Genomic DNA, 19459 nt, shown 5'->3' with positions numbered 1-19459 from the left:
ACATACCTTAAAGATGAGTTCTGGGCTCTTGGCAGCTACCTCCTCAATATCCATACCTCCCTGGGGGCTTCCGACCATGACGGGACCATTGCAGGACCGGTCCATCAGGATGGCGAAGTAGGTCTCCCTGCTAATATCCAGAGCCTCAGCAACCATCACCTGGACACAGCACAGCAGGAAGATCATAGACTGATGAAAGAACGTGGCTACAACACCAACTTGTCTTCATGATTGATGAAAAAAAAAATATATATATTTTTTTACACAAAAAAAAAAAAAAAACATCTGAGTTTTCAAGACTTCCCTCAAGCATCTGGCAAACTTTTTACATTTAAGTGCATCTTTAAAAAAGTTCCACATTATTCAATACTAGATTGAACACAATTACACAGGCAAATAAGCAGGGTCCACAGATTGGCAGATTCTATGAAGCAACGCTCTGAGAAAATCTCATATGCTGTAGATGAAGGGAAGGGAGGCAAACAGAGAATGTTTAGAGTCTGGCAGATAAGCAGAAAGAGGAAGCAAGCAAGAGTCTCATTTGAAAAAGAGAGGAAAACTGACAGGAAACAGTTGTGTGGTGGTAAATGGGCTGCAGGTTTTCTGAATGAGATGTTTCTTAAAACACACACAGCTGTTATGTTCTGCTTCCAACCTTTTGTCTTGTAAATGAGACGGACAGTCTTCTCTACCCTCCAGGTGACAGCACCCCTCTCTCATTGTCCAAATGTTGTCCTCTCCAGTCACTCGAACGTTCTCTGCTTTTTGACCCGATTCTTCACTCAAACTAAACATTTTATTCCTGCCATCTTGTTCTTGTTCTCAAATCCCTGTTTTTGTCTCCCACAGTTTTCTTCCACAACCATCTTTTCCACCTCCTGTCTTACTCATTCTCTCTTCATCTCTCTATCAGTGCCATGACAGCACATCCTTGTAGATGGTGAAGTGCTGTCCTCTTATTCCTGTAGTGTTCTCTTCTCCAAGGTGCACTGTGGGTTGGGGGTTGACTTGAGCCCCATTGGCAGGTTGACAGCTAAGGTCTGGCTGTCATCTGACAGGCCAGGCTGTGACTACACTCCAAGGGTACTCTATCATTTTGTCAGTCAATGGCTGCTCTTGTCAGGTTGATCCATGGATGCCATAGATATTGTTGGCAAGACAATTAGAAGGCCACACTGGAGGTCACACCTCATGCTTAAATCCAATTCAAGTTTTGTCCAATTTATTTTCTTACTTGTTTGCCTTCTCTTCCGTCTCTGCGGCATGTAGTTTATTCTGAGCTTGTGAACTTTCTGGACTGCAGAAGCTTTCTCTTTTTTATAAATAAAAATGACAAGTGTGACATTCATTTGGTTCTACCTAAACTCTGCAGTAAAATGATGAGCAGGCATTGGTTGGAATGGGGGATGGGGGTTGGGGGGGGCTGACAGGGGTAAAAAGATGGGAAGAGTCAAAAAAAGACAGCATGAACCACACACAAGCCACAGACTCAGAAAGCTTCATCACCTGGAAATGTCTGTTTTGAGATGGTACTGCATGCAGCATGTGAGCAGAGAAAATGATATTCCTGCTTGTTAGTGGCACATAGGAACAGTTGTTTACCAAACACTTTAAATTCACAGTGGGCCCGGTTCAATTTATGCAATAAGCCATAACACCAGCCAGAGAAAACACACAGTAAACAACAGTCGACAGCTACTATTTAAACCTAGCAAGAGGGGGGAAAAATAACACCATCAAGCTACACTGTCTTCACAGTCATTAATTTTACAGAACTGCATTACTGGACTCAAAATGCCTTGAAATGAGGTCAGAAAAAACAAGAAGAGTATATCCTTCTTTTGTTCAGTCTGTGCAAAGGGCTCACCGTTTTCACTTTCACTCCCTCTTTCGGTGTCTGCTTAGTAGTCAGGTTGAAACCCAGCATCTTATTGGCCAGTTCACCAACCACCGCAGGGCTGAAGAGAACAAGGTACAGGTGAAACTCCTTTTTATCATAGTGGACTTAATTAGGAAAACAATCATTGAATAAGTACACACTTGCAAAATGAAAGATTAGAAAAGGAGATGAACTGACAGACAAATAATTATTTCTTTATTTTTTTGTTCAATTGATGACAGATATGCCTCAGCACTTTTGGGGCATTAATGTAACATATACTGACAAAGCACAGCTTTTGGAGACACTTTGGTATGCCTTCACATCGCTGTGAATGAGCCTCTACTTATTCTCTCTTCTTTAAAAACAGGCTGCATATTTGGACTGCTTCTGTAAGCCTGCTCTGGTTTTGTAAGTGAATAAAAATGAAGCCAGGGGTTGTACTCATCCTTTGATAGATGAGAGGAAGGTGAACTGTGCACTCGTGTCACCGTCTGGGGACGATGAACTCCATAGCAGCATATCTCACTTTGAAAAAGTTTCCGGCCATTCCAAGCCCTGAAGTAGGGTGACGATGATACATGTCTGGGACAATTGTCATAAATCACCTTTATGCCTTTAAGGCGGCACAACATGGCAGGTACCTTTACTAAAAAGCATTGTTTTAGTATATGGAAACTGTAGTGCCTGAGCAAAGAAAAGCTCTCTCAAGGTTTTGTTTGGGCTTTTAAAAAATACATTAAAGATTTCAGAGTGGATCTTCACCTGAGAAATACACCATTTATGCTTTGTAATTCTAAACTAGAACAAAATAAACCGTAGCAGCGGCACAGAACCCCAGTCAACCTGAGAGAAGTGATGATGCATAATATTTTAGTTGACCTTAAAATCACTTTTCAATACGTAATTGGGGGTAGTTGTTCGAAAATGAGACACTGGAAGATAGAAAAACTGTGTCTTTGCAACATGAGTAATCCTGACTGTGTCTTTCTGTCTAGGGAGCATCTTCAGAGAGTTCTTTAAGCCTCCTCACTCTAAAAGCCACTGTCATAGGAGAAATAATAAGAATTTATCTCCTACAGTAAGTCTCAGTGTGAAATGCACAGAGGGGCATACTTACTCCTTAGTTAAGTGCACTCCACCTTTAAGGCCACTGTCAAACACACCCTTGCCTCTGCCACCAGCCAGAATCTGAGCTTTCAGCACAATCTCCTTAGCATCTGAAAGACAGGGAGAAAAAGTGTGAGTGAGAGACAAAACTGAGGGAATAAGGGACAGAAGAGAAGACACAGAGCTCTTAAGACATATGTTCAACACTTTGTATGCCACCTCTTATCTGCATGTCTATCTGATTGAAGAAGAAAGGGAGGAAAAGAGGGGGGTGGGAGAGAGATATATTTGAGAAGATTAGGGATTATGTTGGGATAGAAAAAATCAGAATTACAATCAGTTTTATTTGCCAAATATGCAAGCATACAAATAATGTTTTATTTGTATTTCTTGTATTTGCTCCACAAATAGTTCAGCACACATCTACATGTAAAATTACCCCAGCACTACTAATTAAAATGTATTAGAGGAATGGACATGAAAGATGTTTGAAAAAGCAAGAGGCTGTGAAGCCCTGTGGAAGCTCTGTACTTAGGCATGATGGTGCTTTGCGCTAAATGCCTACATCACCACGTTGAAATTCTCATAGTGACAAAGCTAACATGCTGATGCTAAGCAGGTTTAATGTTTATCAGGTTCACCATCTTAGTTGAGCCTGTAATGAACATTTGTTGGTTGGCCATAAACACAAAGCTGCAGGTACTTGGTCAGGAAACAAGCATGTTAGAAGAAAACATCACGGGATAAATGTCCCTGTAGGACTTTCATGGCAATCCGTCCACTAACTGTCAGGAAATGTACCAAAAATCACAACTATGAACCTCATGGTGGCGTTACAGGAAATTCATGGGATCAAAAAGAGTTATGTATTCTCTGCAAAGCATGAATGTCTTTCCCAAAATGTCTTTGTGTCAGTCCAACAAGTAGAGGTAGAGATATCGCACTGGACAAGTGAAAACTTGACCTCTTGGTGGGGCTAGAGGAGGGTATAATCACAAATCATTAGGATTCATCATGTGGGCACCATTAGTTTGTGTAACAAATGGGCTGTAGCAATATTTCAGTCTGGCCCAAAGTGGTGGACCAACCAACAATCATTGCCATTCCTAAAATCCTGCAGCGAGTCTATCTCAATATTGCCTTGAAGTGTTTCATGGGTGCATCGTTATTACTGTCATCTGATTGCATTCTCAGTGCAAGAAGGGAATTGAGCTTGTGCACAACTGTTGAAAACTTTCATATGACCTTCCTCCAATTATATAACCACCCTGCCTCCCCTTTGCTGTCACTGCCACCTTGCAAGAACTTGCACATCAGGGGGATGCCACTCAGCTGTCTATTTGGGATCCTGCCCACAATCTTTCTCTATTCAAATGGGGTGAGGACACTTGATGAAAGATGCTCTCTGCCTTGGTTATTATTATCTAGGTGGGGGAGTTCATCCATTGACAGGTGGCTGCCATCAGGGTGGGAAGTGGGTGGTAGAGAGAGTGGAAGCGGATGATCCGCTGTGTGTCGGCTAGAAAGACACCTTGACCTTGAGCGCTGAAGACAAGCTCATCCCTTGACGAAACTCTACAAACAATGCCCAGACAGGTGCTGGTGAGCCAAGAGAGACTAAAAACTGCCTGTGCTCACTGCCACTGTAGTAAGAAATGGGCCTTGAGAAAATAGCCTCTGACAGGGTGGCTGAGATTAAACTAACACTGCATTAGTGAGACCACGTTCTCTGTAGTGAGCTGAGCAGAAAGGGGAAAGAGAGCGTGTGAGAGAATGAGAGACTAAAGGTGTGCTCATATGCAAAGGGATTTGAGAAGAGTCATAAATGAATAAATATGTTAATAAAAAAACTGCTACTCCGCAAAATTTAACAGAGTTCAAAGCAAGATGAAATAGCGTGTCCTGCAGGCATGTGCAGCAGAGAGGGACGGCACAGAGGAAATGACTTTTGCTTTAAAGACGAAAAAACCCAAACAAGCGGAAGAACAAAGATGTACCCCAAAAGGGAGATAGCATTGTCTGAGGTGTGAAGAAAGGTAAGATTATTGACACATTGATGGTGTGGGGGGGGCTTAAAAAAGCAAGCTCTGGCTTTAAAGCAAAGATATATTAAATATATTAAAAGACATGTAATGTGCCAGGGAAGGTAATGGGGTGAAAACAAGGCAGGTGTTCATTCCTGCTGCACTAGTAATTGATAGCAAACCTGCTTATTATGCGGCACACAACAAGATATTGTAGCAATATCAGCAATTATGTTCGGGCACTGAAAGAGCTGATAAGAACTTTATAAAACAGAAAAGGAAAATTAGATATAATGATAAAAACGTATATTCGCACCACATCTAAAAGACTGTATGATAAAAAGTCATACCATTCTCAAAGAATAAAGAAATCTCTGTAGAATCACACCAAATTCTTTGGTTAACATTGATATGCCGCTCTCTGTAGAAACACATGGAGAGGATAATGATGTCCTCAAAGATCACAGTGAACATGTTGCATGGTAAAGAGCAGGGCAGCCATTATCTGGGTAGTATGACAGACATGAGATGGCCTCTAACACTCCGACAAAGGTTGGTCCCTAATGAGAGTGGAGCAGAGTGGGGAGTGGGCCGAAAAAGGGGAAAAAGTATGTAAAATCAGAAATAAGTCATGCTTTCATGTTGAACCTAGACACTGTGATGAACAAGGGGAAAGAAGAGCACACGTCTGATGTTAATCAGTAAGGACACCAGCGAGTACAGTCGGAGAATCTGTGCTTAAGATCTTCCAACACTGGAAAAAAATGCATTATTAAATCTGTAAACTGTGAGGTCAAACTAATGAAGGGTGACACTCAATGCATCTCGAGAAAATTCTATCAAACATTTTACATTCTGTCCAAGACACTTCGTTGAGTGTATGTTTTCATTACTGCGAGTTTGCAGAGTGTGTGTATAGACACTAGATGCAAAACAAGAAATTTCTACACTTGTTGCAGCCAAAATAATTAGAAATACCCCCTGCAGAAAGTGGTTTGGTTATTAGGTTATTAGTTGAATGAAAACCCTTTTCTTGGAGGAAGGGGAGTCGGGGTGGGAGAGTTGTGGTTGCGTAACCAGCTCTCCGCATCTATTTGTATCATGCTCGGCACACTGTGAAGATGCGGAAAAGATTTTCGTCTCCATTTATTTTCTATATCTTGGGGACACAATGGAAGAGATTAATATTGCACAACATCTCCAATCACATCACATGCGATCGGAATAATGTGGCCATCATCCTCAGGCCTTACTTATTTCCCAGTAATGAGTGCAAATCAACTCCCAGTCTGCTTGCCAGTGACAGCAGCTGGCAAAGAGGATGTTACGTCTACAGTCAGTGTCTTGTTCAGCCTCTTTATTTTCTGTGCACTTTTGAAAGGCCTATTCTCTTCTCCCCCCCTTGTTCCTTCCCATGTAGCCCAAGCGTGGCCAGCAGCAGAGTTAGCTTGGGTCTGATATTTAATTAAGCCTTCGAGGCAGTGCCATGAGGGGGATGCTGGCTGGTAAGGGACAGATGCAGGCTGTGTGCCAATCCAGAGCGAGTAAGATGTGGCTACCATCTGCATGGAGGGAGAGAAAGATCAAGACGGCCCTCCCCAGCATGCATGTGTGTTGTAATGAAAGTAATGTGGCGGCTAAATGGAGAAGACTAATCAAACTCTTGGGAGAGGGGAGAAAACAAACAAGAGCGCACACAGCTGTGATCAAACACCACACAGAGCCGGAGCGTTCCTATGGATGAACGCCATTGATAGAATAATGATATAGTGATAGAAGAACCTTCAACACCTGTGTTCATCATGACAGAACGGGAGAATGTTGATTGTTTCCAAACAGGAAGAAATTAGCCTTAAGAAAAAATTAAGATCTAAAATGTCAGCCTACCAAGACAGTTAAAACAAAGAATGCAGACATGACTATTTTTTTCCAAGTATTTCTGGAATTAGTTCTAAGCTGATGAATTAGTTCCGAGCTAATTCAGTTTGGTTTATTTGTTTTATTATTTTTGAGTACTATAAACAGTACAGCAATCTGTGCTTCAATTTGCTTCGATCTGATGGCACATGGTGTGTTTTTAAATAACTTAAATCATGCCATCAACTGTATAGTGAAAGCTACAGAAAGCTGCAGGAGCGGCTCCAGCTTTTGCCACAGGGTTCTTTGCTGTCACATCAGTGGCTCACTGATATGAGGAACAATGAACTCATAACCCACTACAGCAAAAAGTACCATAGGCAATTCATGATATCAAAGACCCTGAGCAGAGAAACTATCCAATAAGCTGGACTAATTGCATAAGCAGAAAACTGAATATGTGCATGCTGTTGCCCCTTGCATGCGCACAACAAGGTCAGGTGAAGTACATTTCAGCACAATGTTCAGTGTAATATCTTTGTCAACACATAATGTTTTAATGACACTTGGGCACAGGCAGGAACAGTGGAAATGGAACAGGTCATGTTTAATATTTGGACTCCTTGTTTGATTATTTGCTTTAACCACATCGGTAAGATTGTTATTATCTTGGACAAGTTCAGCTTTCCATAAACTTTTACAATTTTCAATTCCAACAGACTGCAAAAAGGTCAGACAGAAAATTGCTCTTCATTCATGCAGTAACGGCGAGTGAACCAAAAGCAAAGATATGAAAACAAAACCTGCAGTTTTTCCATCTACCTTGGCATATAATGACCTTGGAATTCTTAAAGGTAAATACATCTACCAGTTCGGTTTGGGTTGAAAAGTTTGTTTGGGTTCAGTTTGGGTTGAAAACTGATAAATTCTAACCAAAGTCCTCTTGCTACTGACATATCTGTAAGACCAAATGTGTGGACTTGTATAATAAGGGACAAACAAAGAGACTTAGATGGAAAAAAGTCAGAGGTAACAACAAATTGTTCACTAAATATATCATTACCATGACCTCACTGTCTTGTCTGGTTAAGCACAATCCCCATGTCCGTCTCTGACTCTAATGATGCCATCTCAGTGCTACTCAGCAGAGGAGAATATCAGCATCCCGGACGGACCGACGGTGGCACCTCTGTGTGACACCTTCTACAGTCGCTGCTCGCATGACGGCAGAGTCCTCATTAGAAGACAAGTCCACCTGGCTTTCAGACATAGAAGGCACTTCTAATGACATCCTGAGATGGCCCTGGTCTCCTCTCGGTGACAGAGAGGTGCAGTTCAAACTCCTGGCTGAGAGTTTTTTATTGCCATACAAGCAGAGGGGTGACAGTAATGATAATGGTGTTGTGGAACGATGGGAGCTGTGTATCTATATATTTGTAAGGAGAATCATTTGTTTGAGAGGAGTCTCTGCAAAGATATTTACTGGCATCATGCCACATCATGAGACAGTTAACTAGAAAAATACTACGTCTGGGTGGCAGACACCAGAGTTTTCTATAAAATCTCCATAAAGGTATTTTAAATAAGTGAGTGACTGAGAGTCTAACATGAACTACTCTCTTTTCATTATCGACTGAACATTTTTCATCAGTTTAGAGAAAAAAAAAATAGAAAATAAAATTATTCTAAAAGCTAGCAACAACTGCTGCTTCTGCTGCTGCCCTGGTGGGCAAGAGGACGATCTGCAATGCCATTTCCGCTATATGAGTAATTCAGCACGGCAAAAATATATATATATATATTTGTAGCTGAATTCCTATTTCTGAAGCTGAATTAACTCTGACTAATACCAACACGACTAGGTAGCCTGCATTTATGCAAAATGCCATGACAACAAATATCAGGTGACTCCTTCTGCCACATTAGCATCATTCTGATATGATAGAGGGGATGAGAAGTGATTCTATGTCTCACCCACAACATGAATAGGTTAGGGTGCGTAATGAGGAGGTGGAAACACTAAGCCGCTTATAGAAATCAGCTCTTTGAGAGACAGGCAGCTTTACCCTGCAAAGCCTATTTACAGCTGTTAAGACAATTTCAGATGCATGGCTTTTTCTTACCAAACAAGAGACCTAAGAGCCGGTTAATGTATGGGATGCCAACAGGCCCTTGTAGAGGACAGCATAATTTGTATCTGGACAATGAAGCTGGAGCAGTGTAGGTCAGTGGGTTGCTGTGCCTGTGTTTATAGCAGCTTGTTTCAAACCAGTCCCTGCCCATCTTCTCTCCTCATCGTCTGTGTGTTATCTTGGCAAGCAGCGGAGACAGGAAAACTACAGGCTAACATCTGTCTTTCTGTGTGACACGCCAGCCCTCTGAAGGGACGAGAGCTCTTCCGTCCATCAGTGAGATCCCTTCAGGGAGTTGGGCTGGTGAGGGAGAGATACCTGCAGCTTTCTCTGGCTAACTCGCTGCACTCCTTCTCCTCTACAATGTGATCAAAGTGGCAAACAAGGACACAGAGTTTCTCCTGTAGTAGTACTACATTGATTTTAGGAAGTTGGGGCATAAATTGAGGGGTGTTAAGCACTATAGACAAAGACAGAGGAGACAACAGAGAACAAGTGCAACAGAGTAACAACAGACTGAAGTGAGAAGGAAAGCGTTAAGGTGAGCAAGTGAACAAACTGAACAGAATCGAAAAGAGAGAAAAAAGTGAGGGCTAAAAGAAAGGGTCTACAGGAAAGGAAGGAAGAAAGAGAGGTGAGAATGAGTGGGCAAAACACGGAAGCAAGACTAATGTTGTTTTGGCTTGACATGACCAGTTAATAGGTATGTAAATTGAACTCAACACATTTATGTAGAAGTTATTAACATAATACTTGTTTCAAACTCTGGCCACGTAAACAGCAGCAGCAAGGCTAATGGTTGTAAATTTGTCAAGCGATTTTCTTTTATTACTGTGCACAGACCAGATCAGTCTCCTAAGTTTATGTAAGTAGTAAAATAACCGAATATATTTCGCACAAATGAGCAAGGAACAGAAATGTGATTATTCTATTTTTATGGAATGCGCCTTTGCAAACTTCACATTTGCAGTGCACAGTTCACACAAAGAGCAGTGAGTACAGCATGTACAAGTACAAAGTGGTCAAACACAAAATGACCAAATGTCAATAGAGTGAAACAGAGGTAAGAAATCTCAGTGTAAGCAGAAGCTAAGGGCTTAAGCCATCCAAGCACAAGCCTCGCTGACAGACTGAAATGTGTAGGGACTTAGTTTATAGCTCTTGATGTAGTTCTGTAAACAAAAGCAGTGTGCAGTGTACAGCCAACTCTAATAATAACAAAAAATAAACATACATGCTAACAGTTAGTGCCAGCCAGTGCTCATTATTTTCATGACCCTGTCAACTGGTGCATTCCAGCTGCTGTATCTCATCTTCTCTTGTCAAGTGAGAGCAAATCTTCTGCAATCTCAGAGCTGTCACAAGGGATGGAGAGAACTGTACTGCTAAGCTATAACAACATCCTGACCTCTGAGGTCCCTTGTCCTGGCATAGATATTAATAAAAAAGAAAATTAAATTAGAATACATACTAAAAACTGAAGAATCCACAACATCCAAGAACATAGCAGCTTAATGACAAGTGTTTTGGACTTAAAATGTCCACTAGAATATCAGAGTCGACAAAGCTTTCTTAGTTTATAATTAAACCTTGCTTATAAAGTCTTTTCAGTCTTCCTCACTATCACTGGGATTGTTGCAGGTAACTTTACTACCTTATTATAATAGCTGAATAACAAAACATATACACAAAGTCCTTTGGCCCTCATGTTTCCGGTCACAAACTCACTTATTTGCATTTTCTTTTGAAGTTCAAGAACCTATTGAAAAAATCAGTTCCTTCTACAGATGAGCAGCTGCCTCAGTGGTCTCCGTCCAGTAGACCAATGAGAAAGGGAGAAGACATGGGTTCCAGCTGGTGTACACTCACACAAACGCACAAAGCTCTAAGAGGGTCGTCTTGTCCCTTTCTACTTCAGACAAAGACAGAAGTGAAAGGGCCGTGGTTGAGTCAACTCTAGCACTAACTGTTACTGTCAGCGCTTTTCATCAGAGACCCTGCTTCGTTTTCTGAAGGGGGAAGATGAAAGTGGTCTTAAAAGGGGCTTGAAGTGTTGAAGTGCACAAGGCGGCCCTAGTGGGGACTGTGAATTAGAAGGGAGGGGATGTGCAGCGAGGAGAGCACTGGCCATGTTCCATGTTTTAACCATGTTTGAAAGTAAGAGATATTTGTCTGTCCCTAGATGAAAAGCATGTCATGAGTTGTATACTATAGCTCTGAATTTCTTTTTTCATTCAAAAAATGTTAGGTTTGTCCACATTTATTCTTAGACACTAACAGGATATCACACTTAAAAGTGCTTGCAGCCCAGGAACAACATAGCAGGGGTCAACCATGCGAAGAAGCTTTCTGAAGCCAGGCTTTTCAACTATACTGATCAGTAGCATATCCTAAGCAACGTAGTACGATACAGCATAGGTAATGTTCTTGTGCCATTTGGAGGTTTTCTCATACAGTGCTGCTGTTGAGTACCTTTCCTTTGTTGACTATTTGTGTGTTGTTTCTGGGGTCCTACCAGCAGATGCAGCAGATGTAGGTTGTGGCAGATGACATGTTGCATCCTGCAATGGGTGGAACTGGTTCGAACTTCAGTTGTGCGCTTTCCTTTTAACGTATCAGTTAAAGTATCAAACTTTCTATTGAACAATTTTCCTATTGCTACAGATGAAGTGTCTATCGGTGATACATATCGCTATCGTTTTATTGCCCAGGCCTAACTCTAAGGCATTTGTCTTTAAAAAAGGAGGCCAACAGTCTTATCTTTTTATCCATGATCTTTCTACTGAATCTACTGTAAAATGCTGCCAACGTCTAAGATGGGTTGTGCCTTCAGCACAGTCTGTGAATTAATAAACTGAGAAAGAATGGCACAGCTCCTCCAATGCACATAGGCCAGGGGGATAGAGGAGTATGAAGGTGGAGAGCAAACGTTACGGATGGATAAGGCAGTCCTCTGACGGCTTGTGGTGATGCCCATGGTGTGGACGAGCATTTCTAGGACAGATGGTACAGGTTAGGCAGTGTGTTGAGTTAGTGAAGAAGCATATGGTACTCTCTAGATGATCTCATATACCAGCATTAAGCCCAGTTGGAGGTGTAAATGCTTCTCTGCACCCTGCCTGAGAAAGTGCAACTGTGGATATCACCAGCAAAAAAAAAATGTGGAGGCAAACCAAGTGCAGGCATGTGTGTATTACAGTGTTATCTATGACTTGAGCATTTCATTTCTCATCCTTACAAATAATGTCACACTTTAATGCATCACCACTCCTGACAACTGTTCATGTTATAAACTGAGGCGTTTCATGCTTCCCTGAATGTCCATTGCATACATCAAAGAGTGAGGGAAAGAACCAAATTTTATAGCTAGAAGTGCCCTGTCTGTCCTCCCAGTCACTCTTCACAGTTACAGCTGCCCTGGCCCAGTATGCCACTGGCTCCTTCCAAAATGCCCTTGGCTCTGTATCTGGTACATCACACGTGTTTTCACACTGTTGGTAAAACACAGTGATGTGTCTGGGAGGGCATCCAGTAGAGGCTGCTGTGTAGGGAGTCTCCTCTGCACCTCAGTGTACAACGGAAAACCCATACCACTGGATTGCAGGAAAGGAAAAAAAAAATAGATCAAATTATCTAAGCCATCCCTAGGTTTTCTGATGAATGCCTTTAGGCCTTGGTTGTTTTGCAGGTTAGGTTGCTTCACCTTTCGTGTTGCACAGTGTACCAATACTAGAAAGATATTACAGTTCCCATTCATTGTTTCCTTTTAGAGTGTCCTAACTGGCTGCAACCAACACAGTGCTGCACTGAAGTCTGAGCTTCACTTTTGGCTTGAATTTTTTGTCAGACACCCTGTTTCTACTGTTTTCTCTCACATTGAGAACTGGCGTGGATGAGAAAAGGTTGATTTTTTCAGTTGAAATGACGAGTTTTCTTTTCAATACATCATCTAGAATCAGAACATATATACATATATATATATATATATATATATATATATTTTTTATTGTTGTTGTTTTTTCACCCACTCAAACAAATTATTTTCTCTGGTTTAGAGACCTGCCCCCACATGGACATCTCACTCCAACTCTAACAGTCCCTGTATGCTATTTTGTCTATTAAATTATGTGAAGACCAGCAGGTCCTGAAACACAAAGAGGTGCTGTTCTGGCGTATCAGGGGGAAGTCACGCAACGCATTAAAAATCCACAGTGGCTGGAGCACTTAAGACAACATGCTATTAAAAATAAACTAAAAAAATAAAATAAATAAATGAAACTCTTACCACAAACAGAGCTATTTATTTACATTTATTAAACAGAGCATTCACAATAATAACTCAAAAGTAGCACAGCGCAGACATGTAAAAACCTTTCCCTCTCTCTCTCTCCTTAGCTACTAGACCCTCGGATGGTGTCAGAGACTGAATGACTTTATATGTAAGTTGTTTTAATACATAAATCATAAGAATGAGCATTCACTCAACACTTAAATCACACATCTTGAACAAATCCAAATGCTTACGTCTCACTGAGAAGACTGGCAGGACACTAACAGCAGACATGGCGCAATACACTTTAAGCCAGTATTGTGCTGAAAGATTTGCAAGATCACAGGCCAGTGGCATAGAGGGGGGTCTAAGCTGCCACAGAAAGTAGACAACTAAATGAGCAGACTGAAAACAATCACTTTAAGACACAAACAACAACAGTAATCATGGCCTTAAGCTACTTTTATTTACACATCATCTGAGACAGTGTGAGCTTCATCGACTGGACTTTAAGGGCTCTTGAAGATTCCCAGTAGCTGAAAAAGAGCCTCTCTCCATACAGCATGGCAAAATGTTTATGTTTTCAATGAACGAACCAACGATTGCCTCAGCCGACTACATTCTGGCTGCACCGCTGTCTTAAGTAAGACGAGGTAAGAAAGAAATGTGTGGCAGATCGAGACTGATGGAGAGGCATTTGTAAGATGAGTGGGTCCTATAGATTTCTTTCTTTCCCTCTCCCTCATACACAATCACAAAAAGCACTAGCATAACCAAATGTGCTCGACTGCATACACATACACCTGCCTCATCAATAAGTTAATGTCAAGGTAGCTTGCTATTATTCAGGAAGCCAACATATCAAATTAACTATCCCTCTAATAAGCACACATGAGATTTGACAGCCATGCATAAAACTGCTCTGTTTACACTGAATATTCATAACCAAGTGAAATAAATTAAAATGCTCCCTCCCTCTGATAATTGTCATTCTGAAAGTGAGGTTGTGCTAAGCACAGAGAAGTAAAAGGGAGCAGCAGAGGTAGACTGAGGTGAACGGAAAGTAAGAGAAATTAACTTTAAAAACTGAAAACAAGATAGAGTGAACAAAAACAGAAAGATGCAGAAAACGTAACCGCAACACAATTTGTCAAAGGCAAGTCGGGAAGATGGCAACAGTAAAGAAGGACAAAACATTCCAAACCATCTGATATGAGGTGTTCATATACACAAGTATATGTTACTCCCATTCATCACACAGGCTCAACATGCGGTGAAGATAAGAATCCGAGGCGATGTTTTCTTCCATCGTGGCTTTGTCAGTGAATGATTGCTGGTGAGGCAGGAGGCAAGGCAGACATGAAGAGCTCTCACAGCAAGGAAGAGGAGGGAAAATGTGGTTTTGATTTAGAATTCAGACTGAAAATCCATCAAGATTTGCTCAACAGATGCATCTGTCAAGCGGGTGGCGACACACAAAGTGGACTGCATAATGACATTCTCTTTAGCTGTAGCAGGGCACAGGTATTTGTATATGTGTGTGTGTATATGGGTGCATGTGCGTGGCCGTGCATGTTTGCTTCGAAGGCAAAACGAAATCTATATTCATTACTGGACTGATATCACAAAACTGGTAGATAGCAACCAGGTCTTTGTGACAAAACTGAATACACACACATTTATACTGTATACACCTATGTATATATTGTGCGTGCTCATATCAATGCTAACGGAAAAGTAATTCAGTCTGTGCATTGCCTGAACCTATATACCGTCATTGATAACATGTATATACAATGTTTAAGAAGACAACCTCTTCCAAATCTGTATAATAACCCATATATTTTTCAGTGATGGAGTTATTTGAATAGTGTTACCAAGTACTAGTAAGGCGTGAAGAGTTGCAAAACTCTTTCGGGTGATGAGTATGTATTGCTGCACAGAGAGCTCAACATTTGTTTTCTCAGAGGATGGACTGATGCCAAATGATGTGAAATTTTTATTACATTTTTTATTTCTAGATCTGATTTTATTACCAAGAGGTACTATTTCTAATAAGTGCGTAAACTGAGGAACTCTCTGAATCATGTGCTTTCTCTCACCCTGGTTGTTTCCTGTACCTGAAGAAGCACTGAATCATGATCGTAAATATAGACAGTGCAGGCAGTGCTGTTACACAGGGGCCCTTGTGGTGGGGACGAGGCCCTTCAGCAATTTGTTTGAATGGGCCCTTAAGAGTCACTCAGATTGCTTCCTCTGAAATACACTTGTGTTGAAAGTGGTACTCAAGTTAAATTAAAAACACTGATATCTGCTATATAAACCCTTGAAAAAGGCTTTATGTATGTTTTAATAGTTAGAAGTAATTTGTGACAAAATTAAATTCTCATGCTACATAACCTATAAAAAATTATTAACTGTAAAAAAAAAATAGAATAATTTTGTAGCTGAATTTTGACATCATTTTAGGAAGTGCAGAAAGAAAGGTGTAACTGAAATTTGACCACAGCAGGCTATGCGCCATCGCACAACACACATCAGTTATTGATTCTGCCAGAGAGACAATTACTTGCATTTTTCTAATTTACAGTTGATGATTATAGCTCATTTGTGGGGGGAAAATGTATTGTATAGCTCTATAACTAGACAAAAAGACTGGATATGTTAATGCAAATGTCACAACCTTAGCAAAACAGGACAAGAATCTTAACCATTCTCAATCAATAATAAACAAAAAACAGAAATTAAATTATGTAAGGTCCAAAAGTTTATTTTTCAAACCTGCAGCTTGGGGCTCAGGCTGTCAAATGCACAACACAGAGATTAAAAGCTTGGGTATGAGACTAGTGGATCTGGGTCATTGGTTTTGAACAGACAGCAGAAGTTAGCGTGCCATTCTCTCAGTGTCCCAGTGGAGCACACTTTACAAAAACTTTGTAAACTTTGCATCTTTCTGATAACTCCCTGCATGGCTAGCCCAGTATGGGGCCACAACATTCAAACCCTACTTTCCATTAGCCATTAGCTGGTTGTGAGTCACCCATCTGCTACAATGTAAACTCCCCTAAGAGTTGTCATTCATGCTAAAAGGAACCAGTGGTCCATGTCGGATACATTTTTTTATGCTTTGATAGAACAGGAGAAAGACTTTATGGTATTATACCTCAGCAGTAATAGAACAAATCAATCTGTGTCCACTTCAGGTGAGTTAGACCACTCTACAGTACCTGAGAGGAGTTTCTATATGGCATAACTGCAATTGAACTGTCAACTTAAGCACTTTATGGTTAAGTGAGTGCAGCAGAGAGGAGAATACTGGTTGATGTGCGTGTGTGCAAGTTTGCGTGTTCGTACAGGCAAGCTTATCCTATGCATGTCATTAATGTGCGTCTGTGCTTCCTTGCTTGACTGGCTCATTCTATTGTGTATGCAGGGAACCGAAGACTCATAGCAGGATATCAGCGCCACTCACAAATCTTTACATTGTGCCTCTGCTTCATCTCCTGGGAGTCAGAGTCCAACAGATCTTAACTAAAGAGGTTGCTGATGTCCTTCTTTCTCTCATTTTCTGTCACATTCATGTAAGACCTAACAGCCCATGAGTAAGCCGTACAAATTCATGTGAGAGCATGAAAAGACACAGAGTGTATCTGAAGAAATTAAGCGTGAGTAGATGCTTTCTTGCATGTTGTAATGGTGAGCCAGGATACAAAAAGTGTGAGACATACACACATACCAGGACAATGACCAAATCTTGGTGCACAAATGGAGATGAGAAGATAAAGTAGCTCTAAAGTACACAGTGGGAACAGAGGGGCTGATTCACTAAGCCAACAGCAAATTACTGTCAAGGCTGGTAACATCTGCATTGGCCCTGATTTTCAGTTTAGCTTGGAATTTACTAACACACGTGATGTAAGTGGCCACAGAAACAATCAAGTTCATTTGAATGCACTGCTGCTGATTAGGACCTGATGCTGGGCTATTTAACAGTGCCTGGAACAACAGAGCACAAAGGAAAGTATACATTTCTGCTACAGAGTTTCAAATACCAGTTGAAGAAACCAATAAAAAAAAAGTATTTCTGAGCTGCAGTCATGCAATTATGTCTATGACAGTGGATAATCCAAAGTGATGAATCATTTTGAAGTTTCATTCCCTCTGCACATACAATGTTCTGCAATTCAACACAGAAATGTCCTAAAAACTTTTTTACAATAACACAAATGCACAATTTTGATTACTGACACTTTTCAGATGCCAGGAGAAAATATGAATGCAACCACTGTATGTCATAACTACAGCCAAATGCTAGACTATAAGGACAAAAGTATTGGGGCACCTGACCATTATACCAACAGGGACTTTAATGACATTGCATTCTAAATACATAGACATTAATATGGACTTATTATTATGGACTTATTTAAAATACAGGATATTATTACAGCATGTTTGTGGGATTCCATTTGTCCATTCCAGTTCATCCCAAAGGTGTTTAATGATGTCATTTTCAGGGCTCTGTGAGGGCCACACCAAACATATCCAAACAAGTCTTTATGGACATGGCTTTGGCTTTCCCCAAACTGTTGCCACAAAGTTGGAAGCATAGCATTGTCCAATATGTCTTGAATATGGCTGAAGCATTAAGATTTCCCTTCACTGGGAGTAAAGGAGCCAGCCGAATGCCTGGTAAACAGCCCCATACCACACCTGAACTCAATAACAAAGGTATGCCCCAATACTTTTGTCCCTATAATGCAAGCCAATTGTTAGTGTCCTAAAAAAAATCATCAACTTATAAGTTAATCAACCATCGAGTCTGACCTGGCCTATATTAAGCTATACTACACTGTCTGTTCCCTTCTAACTCCTTTCTCCTGAGGTTTCTGTCTCTCCATTTCTTCCCCTACAAAGTAACACAAGCACTGTTGTGAAAATATATATCCTCTTCCTTTTATTCAGTTTATCTTTGTCTGCATCGTAACCAGGGCCACTGAAAGCAGCATGCCAGGCACTAGAGCCCAAACACAGTGGTGAGAGTGGCACCTTGCTGGCTGACAACCAAACCTACTGCAGTAGTTGGAGAGGACACTGAATAAAATATAAAGCTGAAGGTGGAAATATACACAGTATGTGTTGGCCAGTTTGGTGTGTGGGAAGAGAGTAGAACAGGGAGGGAAGGAAGGAAGGGGATGGAAGACAAAGCTATGTGTGGGTGCATACAAATGTGTGTTAAACCATCTTTGTTCATGCGAGTACAATGTATTTTGCAAAGATCTGTGCTACAAGGATAAATTCAGAATCATTTCCTTGCATGACATTGTGCGGATGTGTAGGGGCAATAATCCAAACTGTAACCTATGACTAAAAATAAATAAAGCAAAAGAAAAAGAGAAAACAAAAAAAACCAAGTAAAATGTGAGAAACTGAACACAAGAGGTTGTGAAACAAATTAGTGCGGATGAGTGCGTGATGAAAAACTAAGCAGACACAACCACTAAGCTAAAAAAAACAAAACACAGGCTTCCGCACATAAGCATACGGCATAGAGATGCAATTAAACTTGATAAAACTTCAACTCTGATTAGCCACAGCCATTTACATGTCCTGTTGCAGGGCCAAAGAGCCATGCACAAACAGGACTGTCACAGTGTACTGCAACTCTTTATCAAAGTAATAAATTATCTCATGATGAAATCTATACAACAGACGGATGGAGCAAAAAGAACCACAAAATAATGAGAACCCTTTTAATGATTCCTGATCACACTGACATGTAGTATTTCCTGGGGAACAAGAGGTTTGCAAACAAGAGGTAGTTTCACATATGTTGTTGTAATTATTATCATCATTATTATGATCGTTTCATGCTTAACAAACACTTCCATTGCCCAGTGGTATGGGAAATGTTAATGGGCCTCCTTGAGAGGAGGCAGCCTCATGCAGGCTGCTAGGTGTTCTCCTTATTGTTTCAAGTGACAAAGCTTGCCTGTCAAATCTAGACTTAATAAGTATTTGAATATAATTATTTTTCAATGACCCCAGACTTTGGCACTGTCAACGTAAATGTGTAATAATATTACACAATACAGTACTGACCCTGCAAAGTGTTGCAGGTAGCACTGAAAGCTTTTCTAGGTCTCGTTTGCTTAATTCTTTGATCAGATATTTCCCGATTTAAGTC

At 40.8% G+C, this 19459-nt stretch overlaps 1 protein-coding gene across 1 annotated transcript in view; it reads right to left on the bottom strand.

Annotated features, from left to right (window-relative positions):
• Positions 1-19459, bottom strand: part of suclg2 (succinate-CoA ligase GDP-forming subunit beta) — a 76390-nt gene that overhangs the window by 42021 nt on the left and 14910 nt on the right. Inside the window, exons 3-5 of the mRNA XM_046384550.1 lie at positions 3000-3099; positions 1868-1958; positions 7-159 (exon numbers count right to left, since the gene is read on the bottom strand). Coding sequence (XP_046240506.1) covers positions 7-159; positions 1868-1958; positions 3000-3099 — 344 coding nt within the window. The remainder of the gene's footprint in view (positions 1-6; positions 160-1867; positions 1959-2999; positions 3100-19459) is intronic.

Source organism: Scatophagus argus, chromosome 3 (genome assembly GCF_020382885.2).
Source record: "Scatophagus argus isolate fScaArg1 chromosome 3, fScaArg1.pri, whole genome shotgun sequence".
In the NCBI taxonomy this organism is placed as follows: Eukaryota; Metazoa; Chordata; class Actinopteri; family Scatophagidae; genus Scatophagus; species Scatophagus argus.
The sequence above is the reverse complement of the archived record's forward strand: the minus strand, read 5'-3'. Positions and strand labels throughout refer to the sequence as shown.